This window comes from Galendromus occidentalis, unplaced genomic scaffold, assembly GCF_000255335.2.
Source record: "Galendromus occidentalis unplaced genomic scaffold, Mocc_1.1 scf7180000075583, whole genome shotgun sequence".
Lineage (NCBI taxonomy): Eukaryota > Metazoa > Arthropoda > Arachnida > Mesostigmata > Phytoseiidae > Galendromus > Galendromus occidentalis.
The window spans coordinates 956-20,236 of NW_003803573.1; the positions used below are offsets into that span (position 1 = coordinate 956).

General features: G+C 53.7%; 1 protein-coding gene across 1 annotated transcript in view; it reads left to right on the forward strand.

The window, feature by feature from the left end:
- Nucleotides 1-341: 341 nt before the first annotated feature.
- LOC100901803 (Down syndrome cell adhesion molecule-like protein Dscam2) overlaps nt 342-19,281 on the forward strand; it is a 30,928-nt gene continuing 11,988 nt past the window's right edge. Inside the window, exons 1-12 of the mRNA XM_029111567.1 lie at nt 342-384; nt 4,859-5,126; nt 7,652-7,818; nt 8,634-8,924; nt 9,236-9,646; nt 9,821-9,982; nt 12,032-12,313; nt 13,078-13,197; nt 14,987-15,154; nt 15,267-15,575; nt 15,684-15,815; nt 16,234-16,410. Of these exons, the coding sequence (XP_028967400.1) occupies nt 342-384; nt 4,859-5,126; nt 7,652-7,818; nt 8,634-8,924; nt 9,236-9,646; nt 9,821-9,982; nt 12,032-12,313; nt 13,078-13,197; nt 14,987-15,154; nt 15,267-15,575; nt 15,684-15,815; nt 16,234-16,410 (2,530 nt within the window). The remainder of the gene's footprint in view (nt 385-4,858; nt 5,127-7,651; nt 7,819-8,633; nt 8,925-9,235; nt 9,647-9,820; nt 9,983-12,031; nt 12,314-13,077; nt 13,198-14,986; nt 15,155-15,266; nt 15,576-15,683; nt 15,816-16,233; nt 16,411-19,281) is intronic.

The window sequence follows — 19,281 nt, forward strand, 5'->3', positions numbered from 1 at the left end:
GCCAGGCCTTCACGGTGGACTTTTTGACGAAGCCACTCAGATAAGAGGATTTATGGATGATGCTTTTTTTAAATTGACGTTGAAAGAGTGATCGTCTTCCAATGATCGCGGTAAACTCTGTACCATCGTGTTGACATCAACTGGGACATTGATGACTTGACCGACAATACCGTAACAACCGTCACGACGCAAACGGCGTATTTGCATGTAAGGAATTCTCGGGGAGACAAGTCGCTCGCTTATGGGGTCTAGCTGAGGCAAGCCTGATGGTTTTGGTGGATACCTATAGCCATTCGTCACGCTCATCGGCGGAACTTTGTCGCGCCGAGATGTGCTGTAACATGAGGAACAGAGCCGAAATCGCGTGGTATCGTCCTCCGGGAAGTGAGTCGATAGGAAGGTCGCCATCGAAGAGGTGACCGTTTTCAGATCACGGAGGAACCAGAGGCGATCACAGACGTCGCATTTATGGCCGAATTCATTCTCCATAAAGATTTGCTTAAAACGGCCAGTCGCTCGAGACCACCCGATTTCGTACTCTGCACCTCGTGTAAAATCAGTAGCCTCGACGAGGTCCGTCTCACATACCTCTGGATCGAATGACATTGCGTCACTTTCTGTGATCGCCTCTGACTCGACATGATCCGTCCCCGTATGACTCGATCCTGGTGCGTGACGTTGTCGCGCCCGACATGACGCCGATCTCTCTGAGGAGGTTCGGGGTCTCTTACGGGAAGATTCTCCTCTTTCTGCGCGACGCTTCCGTTGCTGTAAACTACGAGTCTTCGGCCTCATGATGAGCATCCGATCGACATCGTTATTCGTAATCGCTCGAAATCGCACTCCGTTAGGTGTGGAAATCCTGCCCCGATCCCCATAGCCTCACCCCTTGAAACGCTTCTGCAGCCCTCATATTTTGGTACAAGCCTGATGCTCAAAGCGGTGCATTTGCGAGTTGCGATTGTGAGGAGAGAAGCGATAGGAACAGAGAGCCCGTCAGTGATCGCGATAGTCAATTCTTCTCTGACTACGCTTGTGTCGATCGGTCAGTACTCAGTACTTGAGTCGAAATCATCGATGCAACTGATGCGATTCATGCTTATCTACCGACGTTCATCGTACCAGCGTACTGCATCCACTGAATTTTATGGAAAACGGAAATTCATGCTCTCTTCCACACAGTTTCAAGGGGTGTTTTGATCGTGACGGGAATATATTAAGGAGCATTCTGATTTCCATGATTTCTAGCCACGATCGTCTCCCGTAAATTTGCGATCATTAGACATCAATTCCGTGGAAATCCGTCGAGTACTTGATGAGTTTTAGCCCCGTGAAATGTTACAAAAAACGCTGCATGATGACGAAGTTTTTCTCGAAATACCCCCAGCCTTTTGAAAGACGTTTTCACGTCAAAAGAGAAAAAAGCCCATCCTCACGTTGCTCCCGACCGCCGTCCGGGAAATCGGAACTCCGATCGCTCTGATTCGTAGGCTTTGCGGTATGATGACAGAGGTGCCCGGTTGTTGGCGGGCGCGACGGTGCATTCCTCGCTCGTTCGGAGAAGTCGCATTCCCCGATGACAACAAGCGGGCGAGGCTCTGTTGCGGAACGGCTCCTACCGCCAAACTATGAATCCGGCTCCGTCGCTCCGAGCCGTCAGGGTCCCGTCGTATCATTTCGACTCATTGGTCTTGACGTTAAAATTTTCTGCGTCACTTGTCCCTTGTGCGGGAGGAGAACGGAGCCGACAGTGGGGTGCTACGACGAAACGGAGGGAGGTAGGTAGGAAGGGAGCGGAGCCAGTCAAGTCAGCCGGCAGGAAACAGGAAGACGGCCTCGTCGCCGGAGGGGGGGGGGGGGCGAGCAGGAGGCGATCCGATTGAAGGTATTCTGCGGAGTTTGGAAAACTATCCTGGATCTCGCTTAGAATATGCAAATCGATCGTCGTCCCAGGAAAATCCTACGGTCTCGCATTCTCAAAAGGCTTCGATGATTCAAAGCACGACGTTTATGTTCGAGGTCCCATGATCAGTAGTCATCATCACGCTCATTATTATCAAGATCTTCTGTGGAGGCTTCCGGAGACTTTCACACGCGAAATGTCAAGATTTCCTTATGCCTTGACTGCCCCGATTGCTTTCTACGAAGGGTTTTCGTCGATTTTCTGCTCCTTTCTCCATGGTTGGCATCGGTCGATGGAGAGAGTCATCGGACTCGATCGGAATTGGGCGAATCGAAAATATATTGATCGTGCGATACCAATGCGGGAAAAACACCGTCGCTCGCGCAGCGGCGCGGCGGAGGTAGTTTTGAGAAATCTCTTAATTCGGTTAAATGAAATGGAACATCCCGAATGAGTGAGTCCCTCGCCCTAGGGACGTCCCTCCCCCCACCGCGTTTCGCTCCGGCTCGAACACACGTCTTTGCTATGGAGACGGGAAAGGAAAAGAGAAACGAGCGCAGCTAGGAACCAACTCGAATGGTGGGAACTCCTCTCTCGCTGACTCCGCGCACTGTGCCGCCGAAGAAAAAAGGGATTAATCACCCGAAACACATGGATGTTTGATTTTTATTAACAGCGGCGCCACCCACAAAAACCTGCACCGCCAAAGCCCAGGGCGCTAGCTCCCATTCTCCGGCGAATACATACATCTGGACGATTGCGAACGAATCTCAGTCAGTCAGCCAGCGAGTCGGTCGAAAGACAGCGGATGCCGCCGGATCGATTCGAGACGTACGATTCATTTGTCGAGTATTTCTCTTCCATTCACCATTGATCTCGACTATCATTTTGCTCGATATGCTGCCTTTCAGAACTGCTGCAGTTCTCCGAGAGAGCTGGAGCCACTCGTGGGAAGTTTCTACTGAGGGAGAAAGAATGGTCTGACGTTTCCGTCGGTGCGTCTGCGAATGCCATTCGCAGGACCGAGTTGGTTTCCTGTGGATTTTCTCGTCATTTCACCGAATATTAATGGCGTGCCACGGCGACTGGAATTTGTCACGGCGCAGAGAACAGCGACGGAAACATATTCTCGGGTCTTTAAAAGTTGCCTTGTAGTGAAATATATGTACGTATCCTTTCCTTTCGCTTCGACGCCGAGGCTCGTAGTTCTCGTCTTTCTTCACGCCAGTGTAGACTTCCCGGGGTCCGAGCGCAATTTCTCACGTGGCTCGTTCGACGCTTTATCTTATAATACTGTGCTTCCTATGGAGCGATCATTCCACGGGAGAGTGTGAGGTACAACTTCCAGCAAGAGTTTGATACGCTCTCATTTTCCCAGTAAGGCATGGCCGGATGAAAACGATGGCTATTTGAAGCGCAAGACCGATTCCTTTGCTCGACAGTCGATTGACGCAATCAATATCTCGATTCCTTTGCGTAACTGTTCGCACTGTAGGAACCCGGTGCGTGTGCATGGCCGTCTCGGGTGTTCGGTTTGTGTATTCGAAAGCGGGTCGTTGCAGGATACGTGTTCGACCCGAGGCGACGTGAGCACGGTTCACTGAGTGATAAGGTGTGCGTATGAAGATTGGCTTTCATCCTCCGGGGACCACTGTCCATCGACAGATGGATACGAACGCCAGAGTGGGATACGCCGCCGCCAGCACAAGCATCGTGTTTGTCAGTGGCCCATGTTACATATGAGCTAGCTGCTTAATCCGCAACTTTCTTGTTCCTCTCATGCACCGAAAAGCAACACAAGGAATTCCTGTCCCGCGACCAAAAAGTCGTCTCGCTTCCAAGCGGACGTAAATGTAATTAGAGCGTTTCCCGGATTCTGCGTCGCACGGACTGCTTGCGCCTGGTTAGTTTCTTCCTGAATGAGAGCCGCGGAAGCAACACAGTGTTCCGAAAGGTCATCCGACGGAACGGAGCACGACATATCCTCCTTCAAAATGACATGAGCCGGCGTCCTTTCTGAGGATCGGGTTTCGCCGCCGTGACGGTTACTGAGTTCAAAGTTTGTCGCCGGCACTCCACCCATGATGTGTGAGGGAAGGTTTTGCGAGAGTCTAGCAGAAGAGCGCCGCGCCGTCGAACGCTGTGGTGCGGGCAACCAGCCCGGGGGAGTCAGGGCTAGGGGCGAGCTCCGTCGACGGCGGCGCTCTGGGGGCAGGAGGGGGCGGGGATATGACTTCATTCAGGGACATTCATTGATTCGCATGTTTTATGGCTTTCCATTGAAAGATGTTGGCGGCCGCAAAAGTTATAAAATGAAAAGAAGGACTTTTGCATCACGCACGGAGCGGAGGACAAGCCTCGCCCCGTTTTGTGTAGCAGGCTTACTCTGTCGTCGTCGACACCCCACTTTCTCCACCGTACGCTTGCGCGCCCGCTTCCCTAGGCAAGGTTTTTTTTCCCGCGCGCCCTTGTATCCCACCCGTTCCTTCCCCGGAAGGAAGGGCGTTTACGCTCGTGCTAAAACATCCATATGACGCACGCCGGCAGGAGCCATGGGGACGACCCCGCCTCGCGCAGTTATTGCTTCGGCAGAGCAGCGAAAGCGAGCGGCCGCGTACGCAGGAAGACGCGAGCGAACGTCTTCTTTTCGGCGAGAAAGAAAAGAGCTTCCTCAGGCTTTTCCCGCCATTCAATCGCCGTTGACAACGCCGATCCGACTCGACTACGCCCCATCATCTAAGAGCGAGAGCCTTGGGCGAGCGCTATTCCATCATTGATTCATGGTAGCTCTGATGCGAGACTATAACCCCAGCGATTGTTCGGAGCTCCGACACAAAAGTTTCAGAGCGCCTCTTCCCCTATCCCGTCTGGAGCTTTCGGAGTCGAGGGGTACTGTCGACATTCTTCCGGATGCCTGCCATGACGGAAATCCTAACCCTCCCGGTCTCTTTCCAGGTGGTCGATACAGCGTCCTGCCCCACGGGGAACTGCATATCCGGCAGGCGACGATAGCCGACGGTTTCAAGAGTTATCGTTGTCGAACTCGCCATGCGTTAAGCGGAGAGACTCAATTGAGTGCCACCGCGGGCCGTCTCATAATCACTGACGCCCAGGGAGCTCATCCTCCTCGACTCTCCGACACCCTCACGTCGGTCCGAGCGGATGAGGGCTCAGCCGCAGAACTCACATGCGTCGCTCAGGCGTTTCCTACACCGGTATATCGGTAAGTCGAATAATTTGTAACTCCGGACCGAATTAACTTCGAACGTGTCAGGCTGCGTCGAGACGATTTCATGGGGCATGATGCTCATTGTCAGACCTCGGATCGGACGGTCTTCCCCGAGCCGTCGATTCAAACGTCTCTGATTTACGTTCTATCGACTTTCCCCTCAATTATTCAGCGGCCACGGGAGCCGTGGCGTCGAGCACGGTAGATTCCGAAGATATATGCTGCGAACGAGGCGTTCGCAGGCCCCGTAGGAGTGACTGTCTTTCAGATTAGAAAAGATGATGTCGTTAGCGACACGGAGCGTGACACAGCATGCGGGGTGACCAGGTGTTGGCGTTCTTTCATTGTAATAGACGCGAACAAGTCGAACGTTGTCACGCGATTCGGTCGCTCCCTCAGTCGACCTTACCCGCTGCTGAGCCGGCTGCTCTCCGAGCACCTCCGCATGAACGGGGGAGAGAGCTGTCCCGACTACACGAGGCCACGGCCGCAGCCGGAGCATTCTTTCTGGAATGAGGGATCTGTATCGGGAGGCAGGTCGCGAGCTCATGGGCCCGACGGATGCGAGGACGGCTGTCGGTCTTAGGGGCTCTCGGTCGAGTTCAGATGCACTGTTAGCGATGATCTATGGTGCGTCGTCATCAATGGCCTCTGAGCTGACTGAGTTCATAAAAAACCTTTTCGGTCCCATCAGCGGCTCGTTGTTAGCGCGCCAGCAACGTTGTCCCGGTTGCGTCGTGCTATGCCACCCACCGTTTCCGACGCCCTCGGCGATCTTCCTGTCTTGCCTTCATGTCTTGCCGTCCTCGGTGTTGCCACTGCCATCCTCGTTTGGATAACCCCTCGTACTTAACGTACGCGATGAGTATCTTAAGCTTGCTCGCCCAACGACCGACCAACCGAGCGAACGACCGGCGGGTCGGTCAGCCCGTCGGCAGAGCGGACAAGCCGAGTCGCTCGGGTCGGGCTCGCTGGCAGGCCAACCATTTTAAAATTCTGTATCCCTGAAACAAACTCACCCGACGACGTTCGACGAAGGAACATCCCTTCCGAGACCATTAGTCTGCCCTCTGTGGCACCCGGACAGCAGCATCGCCGCAACGACGCACGAGAACGAGAGGAGAGACGATTTCTCGCTTGGTTCTTTAACAACGACAGCTCTCTGAAATATTTTACGTTACGTCAGCTCACTTAGCTCCGATTGTTATCGATCCACGTCTTTCGGAGCCGAATGTGGAGTGAAGAGGAGATCGCTGCAGGATGTGAGAGCCGAGTCATTTGGTGAATGGGAGGGAATTCGATGAATAGTCGAAGTGCGCACCCAGAACGATGTTTTCGCGGGGCTACGGTCGCTGACGAGTGTCGAGAATCGGATTGGAACGAGACCCGGACGGGAAAACTACGACGTTTTTGGAAGTTACGTAGCGGCTGAGGGTGATTTCGCCATCTGAAACTCATGCATGTCGCTTCGAGGTCTTCCAATTGCGTTCGTTGTTGCTCTGCGGATCTCAACGCGAACAGGGACCTCAGAAGAAATATCAGAGATCCACACACGCAGGAGGAAGCCGGAAAGAACAAGACTAGAATCACGTAATTTGCGTAATTGCCGTAGCAAGAGGGAAGACGCGTCAAACCGAGTGTATATGCGCGTGTCTGCGAGTGTGTCTGTGCGAGTGAACGAACGAGCAAGCGACTGAGGATGTGTACGCGAGTAAGCTGGGCATCAATCCTGACAAGGCGGCGGCAGCGCTGGTGGTGGTCGCAAGGACGGCGCAAGAGGAAGCAGCACCACCAGCGTCGGCGATATTCGTGCTCCTTTCTTCTCCAGTGATCCGTCACCCCTTGAACGAATTACACCAAACGAACGCCCATTGCAATCATAGCCAGACCGAAGCGATGTTTCTCCTATTCTCCCTTATTCTCTCTCTTTTTTTTCGTAGCGCTGCCATCTTACTTTGTTTCTTACCCGCGACAATCAACGGTACGACTACTGTCCTCGTCTTCGGGTCTTACTACTATTAGGTCAGACACAAAACCCTCTCCGGGCGGTGGGATGCTCCCGCTACGGAGTTTTATTACTTCGTGTCACTCTGCTACCGAGCGTCATTCATTAGGAGTTCCTCAGTGCTCAGAATATCGTCCGACTCCGTCTGATTCCCTACAAGCGACCAATAGATGAGCACTGAATCGGCGAATTCAAGTCCCCGTGGCTTCTAGTTCCAAGTTCTGATTTTCACGGGAATCGATCTCTTGCACGCGGGGGGGGGGGGTAAGTGCCCGCTGCCAGCAAGCGGCTCGCCGCGGGGACTGTTCCGTATACGTAGCTCCGAGTGAAACCTTTCCCTCCCGGGAGGTGTTTTTCATTTCCGGTTTCTGAATCGCTGGCGACCAGTCCAGACCTTTCAGCCGGGGCCGCGAGTTCGCAGGCCGCCGCTCGTATCGTGACGGCCGTCTCGATGTCCCTCTACATGTGCTGCTTATCGTTGTAGCCCCTCTACTACTTCCTATTCGCATTTCAGTTGGTTTCGCAAAGACAACTTCCACCCGCTGACTGAGCAGCGAGTTCTCCAGGCTGACGGTTCGCTGTACTTTGTCAAGACCAAGATCCAGGACAGCGGGGTGTACGTGTGCGTCGTCAACAACACAGCGGGCGAACAGATTCTCGAGAGTACTCTCACCGTAACAGGTAGGTTGGATGGTTGCTCGCTTTCGTTCGTTTCCTCGCTCCGCTCATTCTGCGTGCTCGCCCTTGCGATCCTTCATTTGTCAACGGAAGCTGTCGACATTCTTCACAGCTTCGCCATGCTAGTATTTGCCGAAGCCTCTCTGATTTCTTCTCGCGAGCGACGCGGGAGGTGTCACCACGCGACACTTCAATCGAGGCAGCCAGGAAACGACTCACAACGAAAAGAAGAGGAAACATCCAGACGAAAGACCGAGAGAGAAGGGGGTGGGGGCTTCCCGAATCAATGAGAAAATCTCTGCGGAAAGCGAGTCGCACATTTAGTGAATGGGGTGGAAGGTAGAGCCGAGCGACTGAGCTGCTGTTTTTGGATCCCTTCACAATGACGGTCCAAGAAGCCCCTCAATGGGTCGCCGCGCCGGGGAAAGGGCAAGGCGGCAACGCTCCTATACCGAAAGTGTTCTGAGAATAAGTGGGAATAGGGCAGCTCCAAGAGAAGGGGATTTTTGTCGGAGTAGAAAAACGTAGCGGAACGCGCGAATGGGCGAGCAGGCGATTGGGGAACTGGATCAATAGATTTCGGAGGGGAAGTCACATACTCTGCACGCGCTAGTCTTTTCTCGTCGCGAGGGCCGTTCGCTTGCTTGCTTGCTCCCTCGCTCACCGCGACGTCATTCCGCCACGGCAGAGAACGTGACGAAACGCAGGCCCGATCGCTAGATCCGGTCGATAGGTGTTCACGAACTCGGAGCCTTGTTCGAGCGCAGGAAATTATCATAAATTTCATATCTGAGCGCTAAAGCAATTCCGTTCCACAGCGCCTCTACAAGCCCACATGACCCCGGAGCGAGTGCAGGTGGAGGCCGGTCGGAGCGCTACGCTCACTTGCAACGTTTCGGGATGGCCTGTTGATTCCATCGTTTGGCTGAGGGACCAGAGGCCGCTGCATCCACTGCAGGGCATGGAATCATCATCGTCCAAGTACCAACTGATATCTCCTCACGTTCTCCATATCCCATCGCTGAGTCGGAACGAGCGAGGCGTCTACCAATGCTACGCCAAGAATCAAAGAGATTCAGCTCAGGCCACCAGCGAAATCGTCCTCGGAGGTGAGCAACGAGCTCCAAACCACGAGAGCTCCACAATTATTCTCCGAAACGGAGGCCCGAGAACTCTACTCGGGATCGTTCATTATCGTCGAGAGAAGATCTCGATCGCCACCGAGTCGTCGATACCCTGAGCGTCGCGTTAATTTTTTCGACTGCGATCCAGATCTCGGGAGGATGAATCCTCAATGAATTCCTCCCTCGGTCCGTGGGCCCCAGGGAGCTCCATCCTGCCTCTGTTCCCGAAACGCGGACCGGGCCGCTGTCTGACCGAAAGTTCGCTGAACGCATGCCCGACTGGGTTTTCATTACAGAGATCCCACCGATGATCACGGACGCTTTCAAGGAACGCATCATAGATCCCGGTTCAAGTAGCCTCAGTCTGCACTGCATTGCGTCAGGGACTCCGCTTCCTCAGGTTACTTGGACCCTCGATGGCCTGCCCGTCCACGACAATGAACGTGTGCGGACAGGAGATTACGTTCGGCGGGGCGGCGACGTAGTTTCTCATGTAAACATCACAGATGTTCGCGTCTCTGATGGAGGCTACTATGCATGCATAGCACGCAGCGACGTCGGTGAAAAGGTGCACGAAGCTCGTATCAACATCAGAGGTCCTCCCACCGTGCGCAGGATGGAGGACAGGTACATCATAGCCGGAGAAACGGTGCGCATCCAGTGTCCGTATTCGGGATATCCCATCTCGGATATCTTCTGGGAGAAGGGTAAGCAGACGAAGTAAACAAGAGTTCCGTACCCTCTCACGATCGGCATCGAATCGGGCTCGATACAATAATTATTATTGCCGAGGGAGAGACGGTTATGTATGTGGGAGAACGCGCAGGAGGACCACGCTCCATTGAATTGACCGGAGCGGAACTCCTCTCTGTATCTTGCAGACGGGCGCAGACTTCCCACGAATCGCCGACAACACGTCTTCCCCAACGGAACGTTGGTGTTGACGACTTCTGTCAAAAACGAAGATGAAGGACTGTACCGGTGCACGGCTCGCAACAAAGACGGCACTGCAGACTCGGGAACTCTTCGAGTCAAAGTTCAAGGTGAGAACGTTCTCGACGAGCCTGCTCGGCGACCTCGATGATGTGAACGCGTCATCGAGGGAATCAGAAGTTCTGGAGGTTGAGAAAAAATAGATCGTCGCCGAGAGAGGCGGATAAGGATAAAGGAGTCCAGGACAAGCGAATCGGTATTGATAAAGCACGTGGAGAGGGTGTGGCTCATTCGTTTCTCGGCGAGGACGACGGCCCGCCGACGCCGGAACGACGTAAAATAGAGAGGAATCGGCAGAGAGATAAGGCCAAAAGGTTCTCGGTGCAGTGTCGCCGCACCGGCGCATAGTAGACGGTGGAACATGAGATGTGAAAGTTGTCGAACGAGAAAGAATAACGCCTGACAGGGAAATTGCACTCGGGCCGCCTCGGTCGTCGTCTGCTCTTCTCGACCGTGCGTGATTTACGGCAGTTCATTTCTTTTTCTACTAGACATTCCCTTCTAGCGCTCAACGGGTTCGTGTTTCAATTTTCCTACTTCTCCCCCGTCTGAAAACGCAGCGAGCGGAGTATCGTGCTGTTCTCGTCATGCTTGTTTTTGCCGGTCAGAGAAGTTTCGCTGTTTTTCCCAATGCATTGTTCTCTCACACGCAGCTAGCACGGGCTCGATTATTGCCCGGCTCGCCGGGACTCATTCGAGATTCGAGTCGGGGTTACTTTTTCTTCTGGGAGGAAAATAAGGTTTCTCCTTGAATAATCTATCATCTCTCAGCTCATAGTATTTGCCTTCATCAAAACCCGACAAATGTTTGATGCGAGTATTGAAAAGAGTAACAAGACAAGATGGGGAAGAACTTGTACTGGAGAGATGGAGGAAACTCGGAAGCACTACTTTGGAAAATTATTAGGCTTGCTCGCTCGCCGGTCCCCGCTCGGATGACTGCCCCAGGCGTCTCGTAATAAGGGAAGGAAGGAGAGCAAAGCAAACTTTGAAGCCGCTAGCACGACCGACAAGCAGCCGGATAGATCGACAGACAGACGGACGGACCGTCTCGGCGAGCGAGCGGGCGGAGGACGAACGCTCGAGCCTCGCCCTTGAGTCGCAATCGCCAAGGAGCGCGTGATGAGAACGGCTCCCAATCCCGAACGTCGCGAGGAGAAAACCAAGATGGATAGGAAGCATGGTGGCGACTTGGAAGTTTTTTCCACGCCTGCTCAGGGAAGAAATGCGGAATTAGTCTTGCTCTTATCTTATGGGGAGCTACTCGCCATCACCGGCTGAAGGGTCTGGAGTCCCGGATAACCGGAAGGAACGAGAAACCTTCGAACCCCAGGCGTAGGAATAGAGAGAAAACCCAGGGCAGGGATTTCTTACTTAGACGGGAGGACGACGCCTCGCCGAGAGAATTTTAGCCTGACTTACTCGGCGAAATTCGATCCGATGATTCGTCCAGTCGAGGAGGAAATTCGAATCGAGGATAAGATTTCAGTCAATCATTCAGACAAGCAGTCAAGTCAGTCGGTCGGTCGGTCCGTCTCCTTCGCAGTCGAACAGACTGAAATACCATTTTGCTTCCGATGTACTCGCTCGTCCGAGGATCAGGGGAACGCTGCTATCAGCTTCCCAAATGTTCCGTTTGCTTCATCTGTTTCAAATCTGCTGTTTCCAAATCCCCTCGCGGTTTATCTCGTTCCTCCCGGGCTCCTCGGTCGCGGCAGCAGCCGCCGTCGCGGCTGTGTGCCTCCGGCGCCCGTGTCTCCTCTCACCCTAGACAAGCGCCCACCCACTCACTGCTTCACCCACCTCAGTCAACACGATTCCATCGGTCGGCCCCGAAATACCGGGTTCCATCGTTTCGGGTTTTTTGCCTCATTCTCCACCCATTTTCCCTTGTTCTCCTCCGTGAAATAGATTCGCCGTTTTGTTCTACTCCGGTGAACACCAGTCAGGGTGCGGAGATACGCCGGGAATCTATGCACAGATTCGATTCCTCTCTTGTGTCGTCGATTCTCGCAACGACGAAAAATTATACGTCCGGTCCGAGTGGCTCTGACCTCGCTCGCTGCGACCTCAATTTTTTTTCCGTGTCCTCTTTTCAGTGAAACCGGTTCTACAGCCGTTTGCCTTCCCCAAGGTCATTCAGGAAGGTATGAAAGTGGTTGTTACGTGTTCGGTGGCGGACGGAGATGCCCCATTCGAAGTTACATGGCTTAGGAACGGAAGGGCCCTACCAGAAGACTCGGTGCGAGTGCAGAAGTACACTGATGACTTTGCCACGCTGACCATCGAGAAAGCTTCGCCAAGGCACAATGGCGATTACACGTGCACTGCACGTAACGCCTTCGCTCAGGTCAACTACACATCCACGTTAACGGTCCACGGTGAGTATATCCGTACGCTCCATGTATACAGACTCTTTCAGAAGGGCATGCGACCGTGCGACAACGGCTGGCTACGGTTGGTCGAGTAATCGCATGGATTCGTTTGATTAAATTCGAGGCTCGACCACGATTAGGTGGTACTGCGCCGAGATGAGAGGCTGCAGCCATTGGCGATTCCAAAGGAACTCTTGATCGTGAGCGTATAAATTCGTTGGCTGAGAATCAGACGTGGCCAGCGGTGCATCCCTTTCTGAGTGAGCGAGCGAGGACCGCCGCGCGGTCATAGAGGACGCGGTCTTTGAAAAGCGGAGATGAAAAAGAATTATATGGGTCAAGTCCTTCGAAGGAGTCGAAGGGAGACGGTCTCCCGAAAAGTCACGTTTGGATTCGGCAAACGGGAAAGAGACGCTCTCCCGACAGAGTTTTCCACCAAGGCCGGATAGGGAAGGCGACCGATCATTCGGCTCTCTGCCTATTTCTTTTCCGGAGCCACGAACGAGGGTCGCGGGGCCCGCGACGTTCCAGGGCGGTCTCGGTCCATACCTCGCAGCGCAGAGAATCATCCGATGCGGGAGCCGGCGAATCGCCTCGCCGATCTGGAATATATGTACTACATCGACTTTATTTGCTCTATTCCGAGGCTTGCGAGAACCCCGAATGAACGGATAATAACCCAGTCGACCCCGATTGCGGGAATCCTCGTATGTCAGGAGAGTTTTTGACACCTCTGGCAAAAAACTGATATCTCTCCATTTTCCCGCTAGTTCCACCGCGCTGGTCAATCGAGCCCAAGGATACAGATGTTGTCGTGGGTCGTTCAGCGACGCTCGACTGCCAAGCTGAAGGATATCCCCACCCGCAGCTGCGATGGGAAAAAGGCTCAGGTGAGTGTCTGTGATTCTGACGCATTCAACAATATTCCCATTGATGGTCATCTCTCGGAGGAGCGATTCCGAATCGTCCAGTCCCGATGTATTCCGAACGATACAAGTTCGTCTTTCTGGACCAATCCGAGCTGAGGATGAAATTATCATACCCACTATCCAGGCGCGTGCCCAGGATTTTTTTGCGGGGGGCAGGGCCATCGTCTCGGTAGGGGCAAACCACCGATGATGATGAGCCTCAACATGGAACTCTTTTGGCCAGAAAGAGATCTTGAGGGGGGCCATGACCCCTTCCCCCTCCCCTCTGGGCACACCACTGCCACTATCCCGAACGATCGATGGCGAACGTCTTTGGGCGTCGATCGATTCTAGGGGTTCCCCCACTCCGCAACAAGGCTCGAAATTCATGCGATGACACGGTGATACGCTCGGCGGAGGAACAAATGGATGGAATAATGAAGTGGAGGAGCAACGACGCAAGTTAGCCTGATAAGAGACCATTACTCACCAGCATAGTCTTTTCTTTTTCCTTTCTGAAGACCGCCAACGGTCGCACGTCAACTGGTGGTCGATTGGGTCGACTGTTTTGAGATTGATCGGTATTATGACTTTTATAGCGTCCGGAGGTTCGTTTGTCCCGTCGGGAACCTGTTTCTCTCGTCGCCGAAACATCTTTCGGATGCGCATGGTCTCGCGTTTCGACTGCCCGGTTCCCGTTTTGGCGCGGAATGTTCCAACTGTCATGCTAGTGACGATCGGATATCGAGCACGAGACTCGTTCAAAACCTCCGTTCCAAACTCTCGACCCGATCTCCGGGGGCCTGTAGGACGGCCCTGACTCGAGCGCTCGTTAGGGAAAACTAGACTCTCCAACAGGACTCCATTCCGAACTGCATGCTCACGTCCGCACAATTATTGTAGCTCAGTCGGAGAAGCTAAACGGCGATTTAATCGATCTGACAAAGCGAACGGTGTCCGCGTGAACAGGTCGGCCGTGCCGCACGCGTCCGTGCTTCAGTTTCCGAAGCAGACCGCTTATCTCGAATATTCCGCGATTATCGCTGCTAACAGTCCAACAGAAGGGAGGCAGCTCTCGGACCATCGAAGTCCCCGATAAGCTCGGACGGGATTTTCGACCTATAAACGTCGCTCCGTGAGATTCGAAGCCCAGATCCGATCATCACATTCCACGATTAAGTGTGCGTGACGCCCGAAAAGTTCATATCGTCCATGAGTTCTGTGTCATTGATCCACACGAATACTGAATCCCGCATCGCACGCGGTTCTTAGCTTCTCCGATACAAGGTTGACGTCTGAAAGCTGCAGAATGCCGAAAGAGTTGCAAAATTCGTATATGAAAAGTCGACCGACAGACTCAATATTCTCAGACGAGGATCCTCGGAGGCGTCGGGCAGGCAGGCGAACGAGCTGCGAAGGAATGAGAAGCGAAGGCGGACGGGCTCAGGCGTGCGAGCCTAGCGGCCGAGCCACTCTCTGGAATTCGTGGCGTCAGCATGTTCGATCGTAAGGGGAGATCGATCTGGCCGGCTCTGTGTTCACCTTATATTTATCCGAGTTGGGCGAGAAGCCTTTTCGGTCGCTCTCCTCCACCTGCCCTCCGCCGTGCTTGACTGCGTCAGGCTAACGGATCGCTAGGCTAGCAATGCAGCGGGCGGGCGTTCGGGCGAGCGAACAGATGGAACGGAAGAAAAGATGCCAATACCGACTTGAGTACGGCATCCATCCATGGCCACAAGTATACATACATTAAAGGCGCTTCTTATTGCAGGCCAAGGCAACTACGATCCCGTGACCACAAGTTACCACTATCAAATTTATGAGAACGGCTCGCTCACCATCCAAGACGTCACTAAATCGGATGCCGGTTTCTACCTGTGCCAGGCGACGAACGACGTCGGGCCGGGACTCAGTTCCGTCATCTCGCTCAATGTCCATGGTAATGGGCCGTGCCTCACTTGACTCCGCTCCCTTTCTATGTACCTAAATGAACTCTGAATCCTGAGCCGTGCCGACGACGGACGCGTAATTCCGAATGACCAACTTTTCAGTTGCGCCTGAATTCAAAACGAAGTTCCACACGAACATGGTCAGGAAAGATGAAGACGTCAAATTGACCTGTGAGGTCAAAGGAGACCAACCTATCCAGATTCAATGGCACAAGGACAAATTACCGTTGTTAGGCTTGGCTTCCAGTGAAACTGGCATGTCCACCAAAGTACGCGATGTCCCTATAGCAGAGGGCACCAAATCGGAGTTGACGTTGAGTCGTGTCGGCAGGAAGGATTCCGCGTTATACTCCTGCGTCGCAACAAATAAATATGGCACCGACGATACGAACATACAGCTCATTGTGCAGGGTAAGTAATTCGCGAACGGATCTCAGGTCCGTAACGGCTCCCAGGAGCTTGGCACCGAGTATTCGTCGGTCAGAGTATCGCTGGAATAATAATGAAATTCATTTCAAGAACCACCCGATCCGCCGCGAGCTGTTAGGATAAGCGAGGCTGCGTCGAGACACGTCAGGTTGACGTGGGAACCTCCGTTCAGCGGCAATAGTCTCATCACTCAATACCGTATCCAAATACTTGAGACTGCTCGTAAGTTCAACATCAAGTTATACATCCCTCGAAAGCGTTCCCTTGAATCCGATTTTGAATGGCTCTGTCCGGAGATGTCTCCGATTTCCTGACAAAATCGTAAGGACCGCGGATCGTTTGGTCGAGGGATTAGCATCCTCGCCGAAACCTTCTCCAGTCTCTGCTCTGGCGGGAGTGGAAAAGGATCGTTGAGTTCGATCGGGAGCTGCCCAGTCCGAGGATGGAGCCTGAGCGGGCTCAAAGTCGCCTCTCGGAAGTAGAATATACAGGATGCCGGAACGATTTCCGGCGAACGCGAGCTCACTTGCGGTCGCCTTTCCCGCGCTGCGGGTAGCGTGGGCCGATGGAAGGAGAGCTCCCTTCTGAACAACGATCCGAGGGTACTTGCGCAAGTGTTCTCAAATCGTCATCCTTCCAGGAGGGGCAGGAACTCGTGGGAGCTCCCCGCACAACGTCACAGTGACGTCTTCGGAGACGGCGATTCAAATAAAAAATCTCAGGCCTTCTTCCTCTTACGACCTAGTTGTGATCGCCGAAAACGGTGTAGGAGAATCTCAACCGAGCGTCAAAGTTCCCTTCCAAACCGAGGGTGAAGGTGAGTACCGTAGGCGTGCAATATTTATTTACCTAAGCATTAGAAAGCTGCTCGTCTCGACGTCAAGATGTAGCATCCGCCGACTCAGTCACCTGTCTGAGTGAGCAGACGGCTCCTAATGAGCATCCGAGATCATTTTGTCCCGAACTCAATCCTGTCATCGATTCTTTTTTGCTTGAACGAGTTTCGCGACGCGTTCTATTGGATGCCGCATCCATTCGGTCGGTCGGCTCGGCTTCCCGAGCGACCGACCGACCGCCCGTCCGGTCGGGCAAGCGAGTCGGCTGGTGTTTGGCAAGTGTCCAGTAATGCAGTCGCTGGTGCGCTTTTTCCTTTGGTTGCGCGCCCATTCCTATTGAGATGGCCACAACACCGAGATTTGACCGTGGTCGTCGCCACCGCGACTCTCTCCGCTCCGTCTTCTCTGCGTCCGCTACTCGATCCAACTCACGACCATATAATAAATTCCTCGCTTTCGTTCTGGTGCGGGAACGAAACAGGGAAAGTTAGAATCGCGGAACTGCCGCCGTCGGTGGTAGAATCCTTTATGGTAAAGGTCCACCGATGGACCTACCGGTCCGTGACCGAAAATGATCTGACTCAACGCTGGAACTTTCGGAAGGAAATCCCCCGTCCGGATCGTCGATGACCTTCCGACGAGAGCGCCGAATCCCTTAAATAGTCGGACGTTCAATCCTCCAACAACGGAGCCATTGTTCATTGAACGCCGAGCTTCACATCATCGACGGCGAGCAGCGATGGATGGACCTCCTCTGGCTGCTCAAACCCGTCGGCCGGAACTCTCTGATCGAAGTTCAAAATGAACCGGGAGAATGTTTGCTCGAAAGCTCGTCCGGCATTCCCCCTCGTCCCGATCAGAGCTGGCTGCGTTTTCCATGACGGGATCCACGGGACTAATTTAGAAACGCAGGTGCAACAATGAATCGCCCCGCCAATCAATCATGGGAATAACATTAGCGCCGAAACCGAATGCAGCTCCGCTCGCCACCGGTTACAGTGCTTTCGATCCCTCGTTCGGTCTTCATAGCATCAATAGGTAGCAACGAACGAGAAATAGTATATACATACGTTATTCTGCTCATGGATTGATTCTGTTGATCCAGCCGACCGAGTTGCTCGAGAGTCGATCGTAGCCGGAAACGAAGATCCTCGGATCCAGCTGGAAACAAGCGCTGCTATGAGAGTCTTCCCACTCGTTGAATGAGAGTTTTCAAAGGTTGTGTAGAGTCCGAGGCGGAGCGAGCGGTCCATGACAAAGAAAGCGGAAGACAGAGTAGAGGGACGGCGATAAGGATCATGGTGGCATGAGCATAGCAGCGGGACGAGCGGCCGAGCACACAAAGTGTTGACCCTCGTCCATCATGTGCGGTAGAATTATTATTACTCGACCGTAGTCGAGTCGTCGAGCGGCAGAGCCCGGTGTCGTCGATGAAAATTAATAGATTGATTGATCGTTGTTGAGTCATCACCAAGTCATTGAGATTCACGATGTGCGCGCCGATCATGTCGACGCCGATCGATGCAAGTCGGCCTTACGGGGGGTCCCCATCGGATCGAAGGGCAGGCTCGAAGGTCGCGCGAAAAAGATCACGAGAGCGAGGGGAGGGGGCCGGAGGAATGGGGGCGCGAGCGAGAAGAAAGGGAGCTCGAACGACCTAGATTCATATCTGGTTGGCGTTTGTCGCAGTCGTCAGGTCGACCTCGGTCCTCGCTGCGACCCCCTCCCTCCCTCTGATCGGACGAACGAGGTATCCGGATTTTTCCACTGTCTCTCGCATGCGTCCACCGTACCTCCGTCCGGATGATTCATCTCTCGTTCTGAATGCGTGGCGTACTGCTCGAAGTGAAGATGACGGCTCCGTCGTCGACGGGAAGTAATCAAAATCTACTTAACGTTATGCGGTGTCGAGATCATCACTTAGCCTGTCTCATCATAGATCCATTAGTTTCAATGGCCAATCTGCACAGGCAGACGCAGAGCGAGCTGGTCGTTCCTTCGGTGGGCAAAGCGACCGAGCGACCAGTTAGCCAAGCAGGCTGCAGGCACCGAAGAGACCATGAATCATGACCTTGTCAACGTGCTTGTCGTCAAGGTCGAACACCCTCGTACGTCTTGGCTCTGCTTGGTGGACGATCATTTTCCTATATCAGGGGCCGTCCGACATATATAACAGCGCGGATGGACGTTATGTTTGGACGTCACACGCTGCTCGCTCAATCATCACCGGAGGCAAGAGGCCAGTGTCGGAGCCACTTTTCGACAGGGCAGATGCGGAGGGAAATTTCCCTTTCGGGAGCAGCAATCCCGAAAGCCGGGATTGAGATGCGAGCAATTGGACTACGACGAGATCCTCCGAGGTCTGCACTCAAACTCCGGACTCGAGGCAAAAAGTTCTTCGACGGCCGCCGAGACTTCCTTAGAGCAAGAGCAAGTTTCTTGTCCTGAATTCCTGGCATTCCGCAGCTTAAACTCTTAAATAAGGCTCAGCTTTCAACACTCAACTCCACTCCGATGGCCTTCGCTCTTCCGCGACGCGGCTTGCGTCGTTCCGCTACGCTCCTGGCGTGCGAGCGAGGAAACGCTGAGAGGAGGAGGAAGAGGTGTCATGTTTCTGGAGCGAAGACATCGTTGCGTCTTCTGCGCTGGCCATAGCGTCCAAGTCAATGATTCACTCGTGTCTTCGAACGCTGTTCGATGCTAATTCCCATCGACCTTTGGAAGCTTTCTGCTCCGAGCCCCGGAACCGTAGGACCGACCCCATCGGCCGCATTGATATTCGGTCCACCAGGTCGGCACGCCAGTGAGGCAGCCGGTATCCTGCCAAGCTGCCTGCTCGCTAGCTTGCCAGG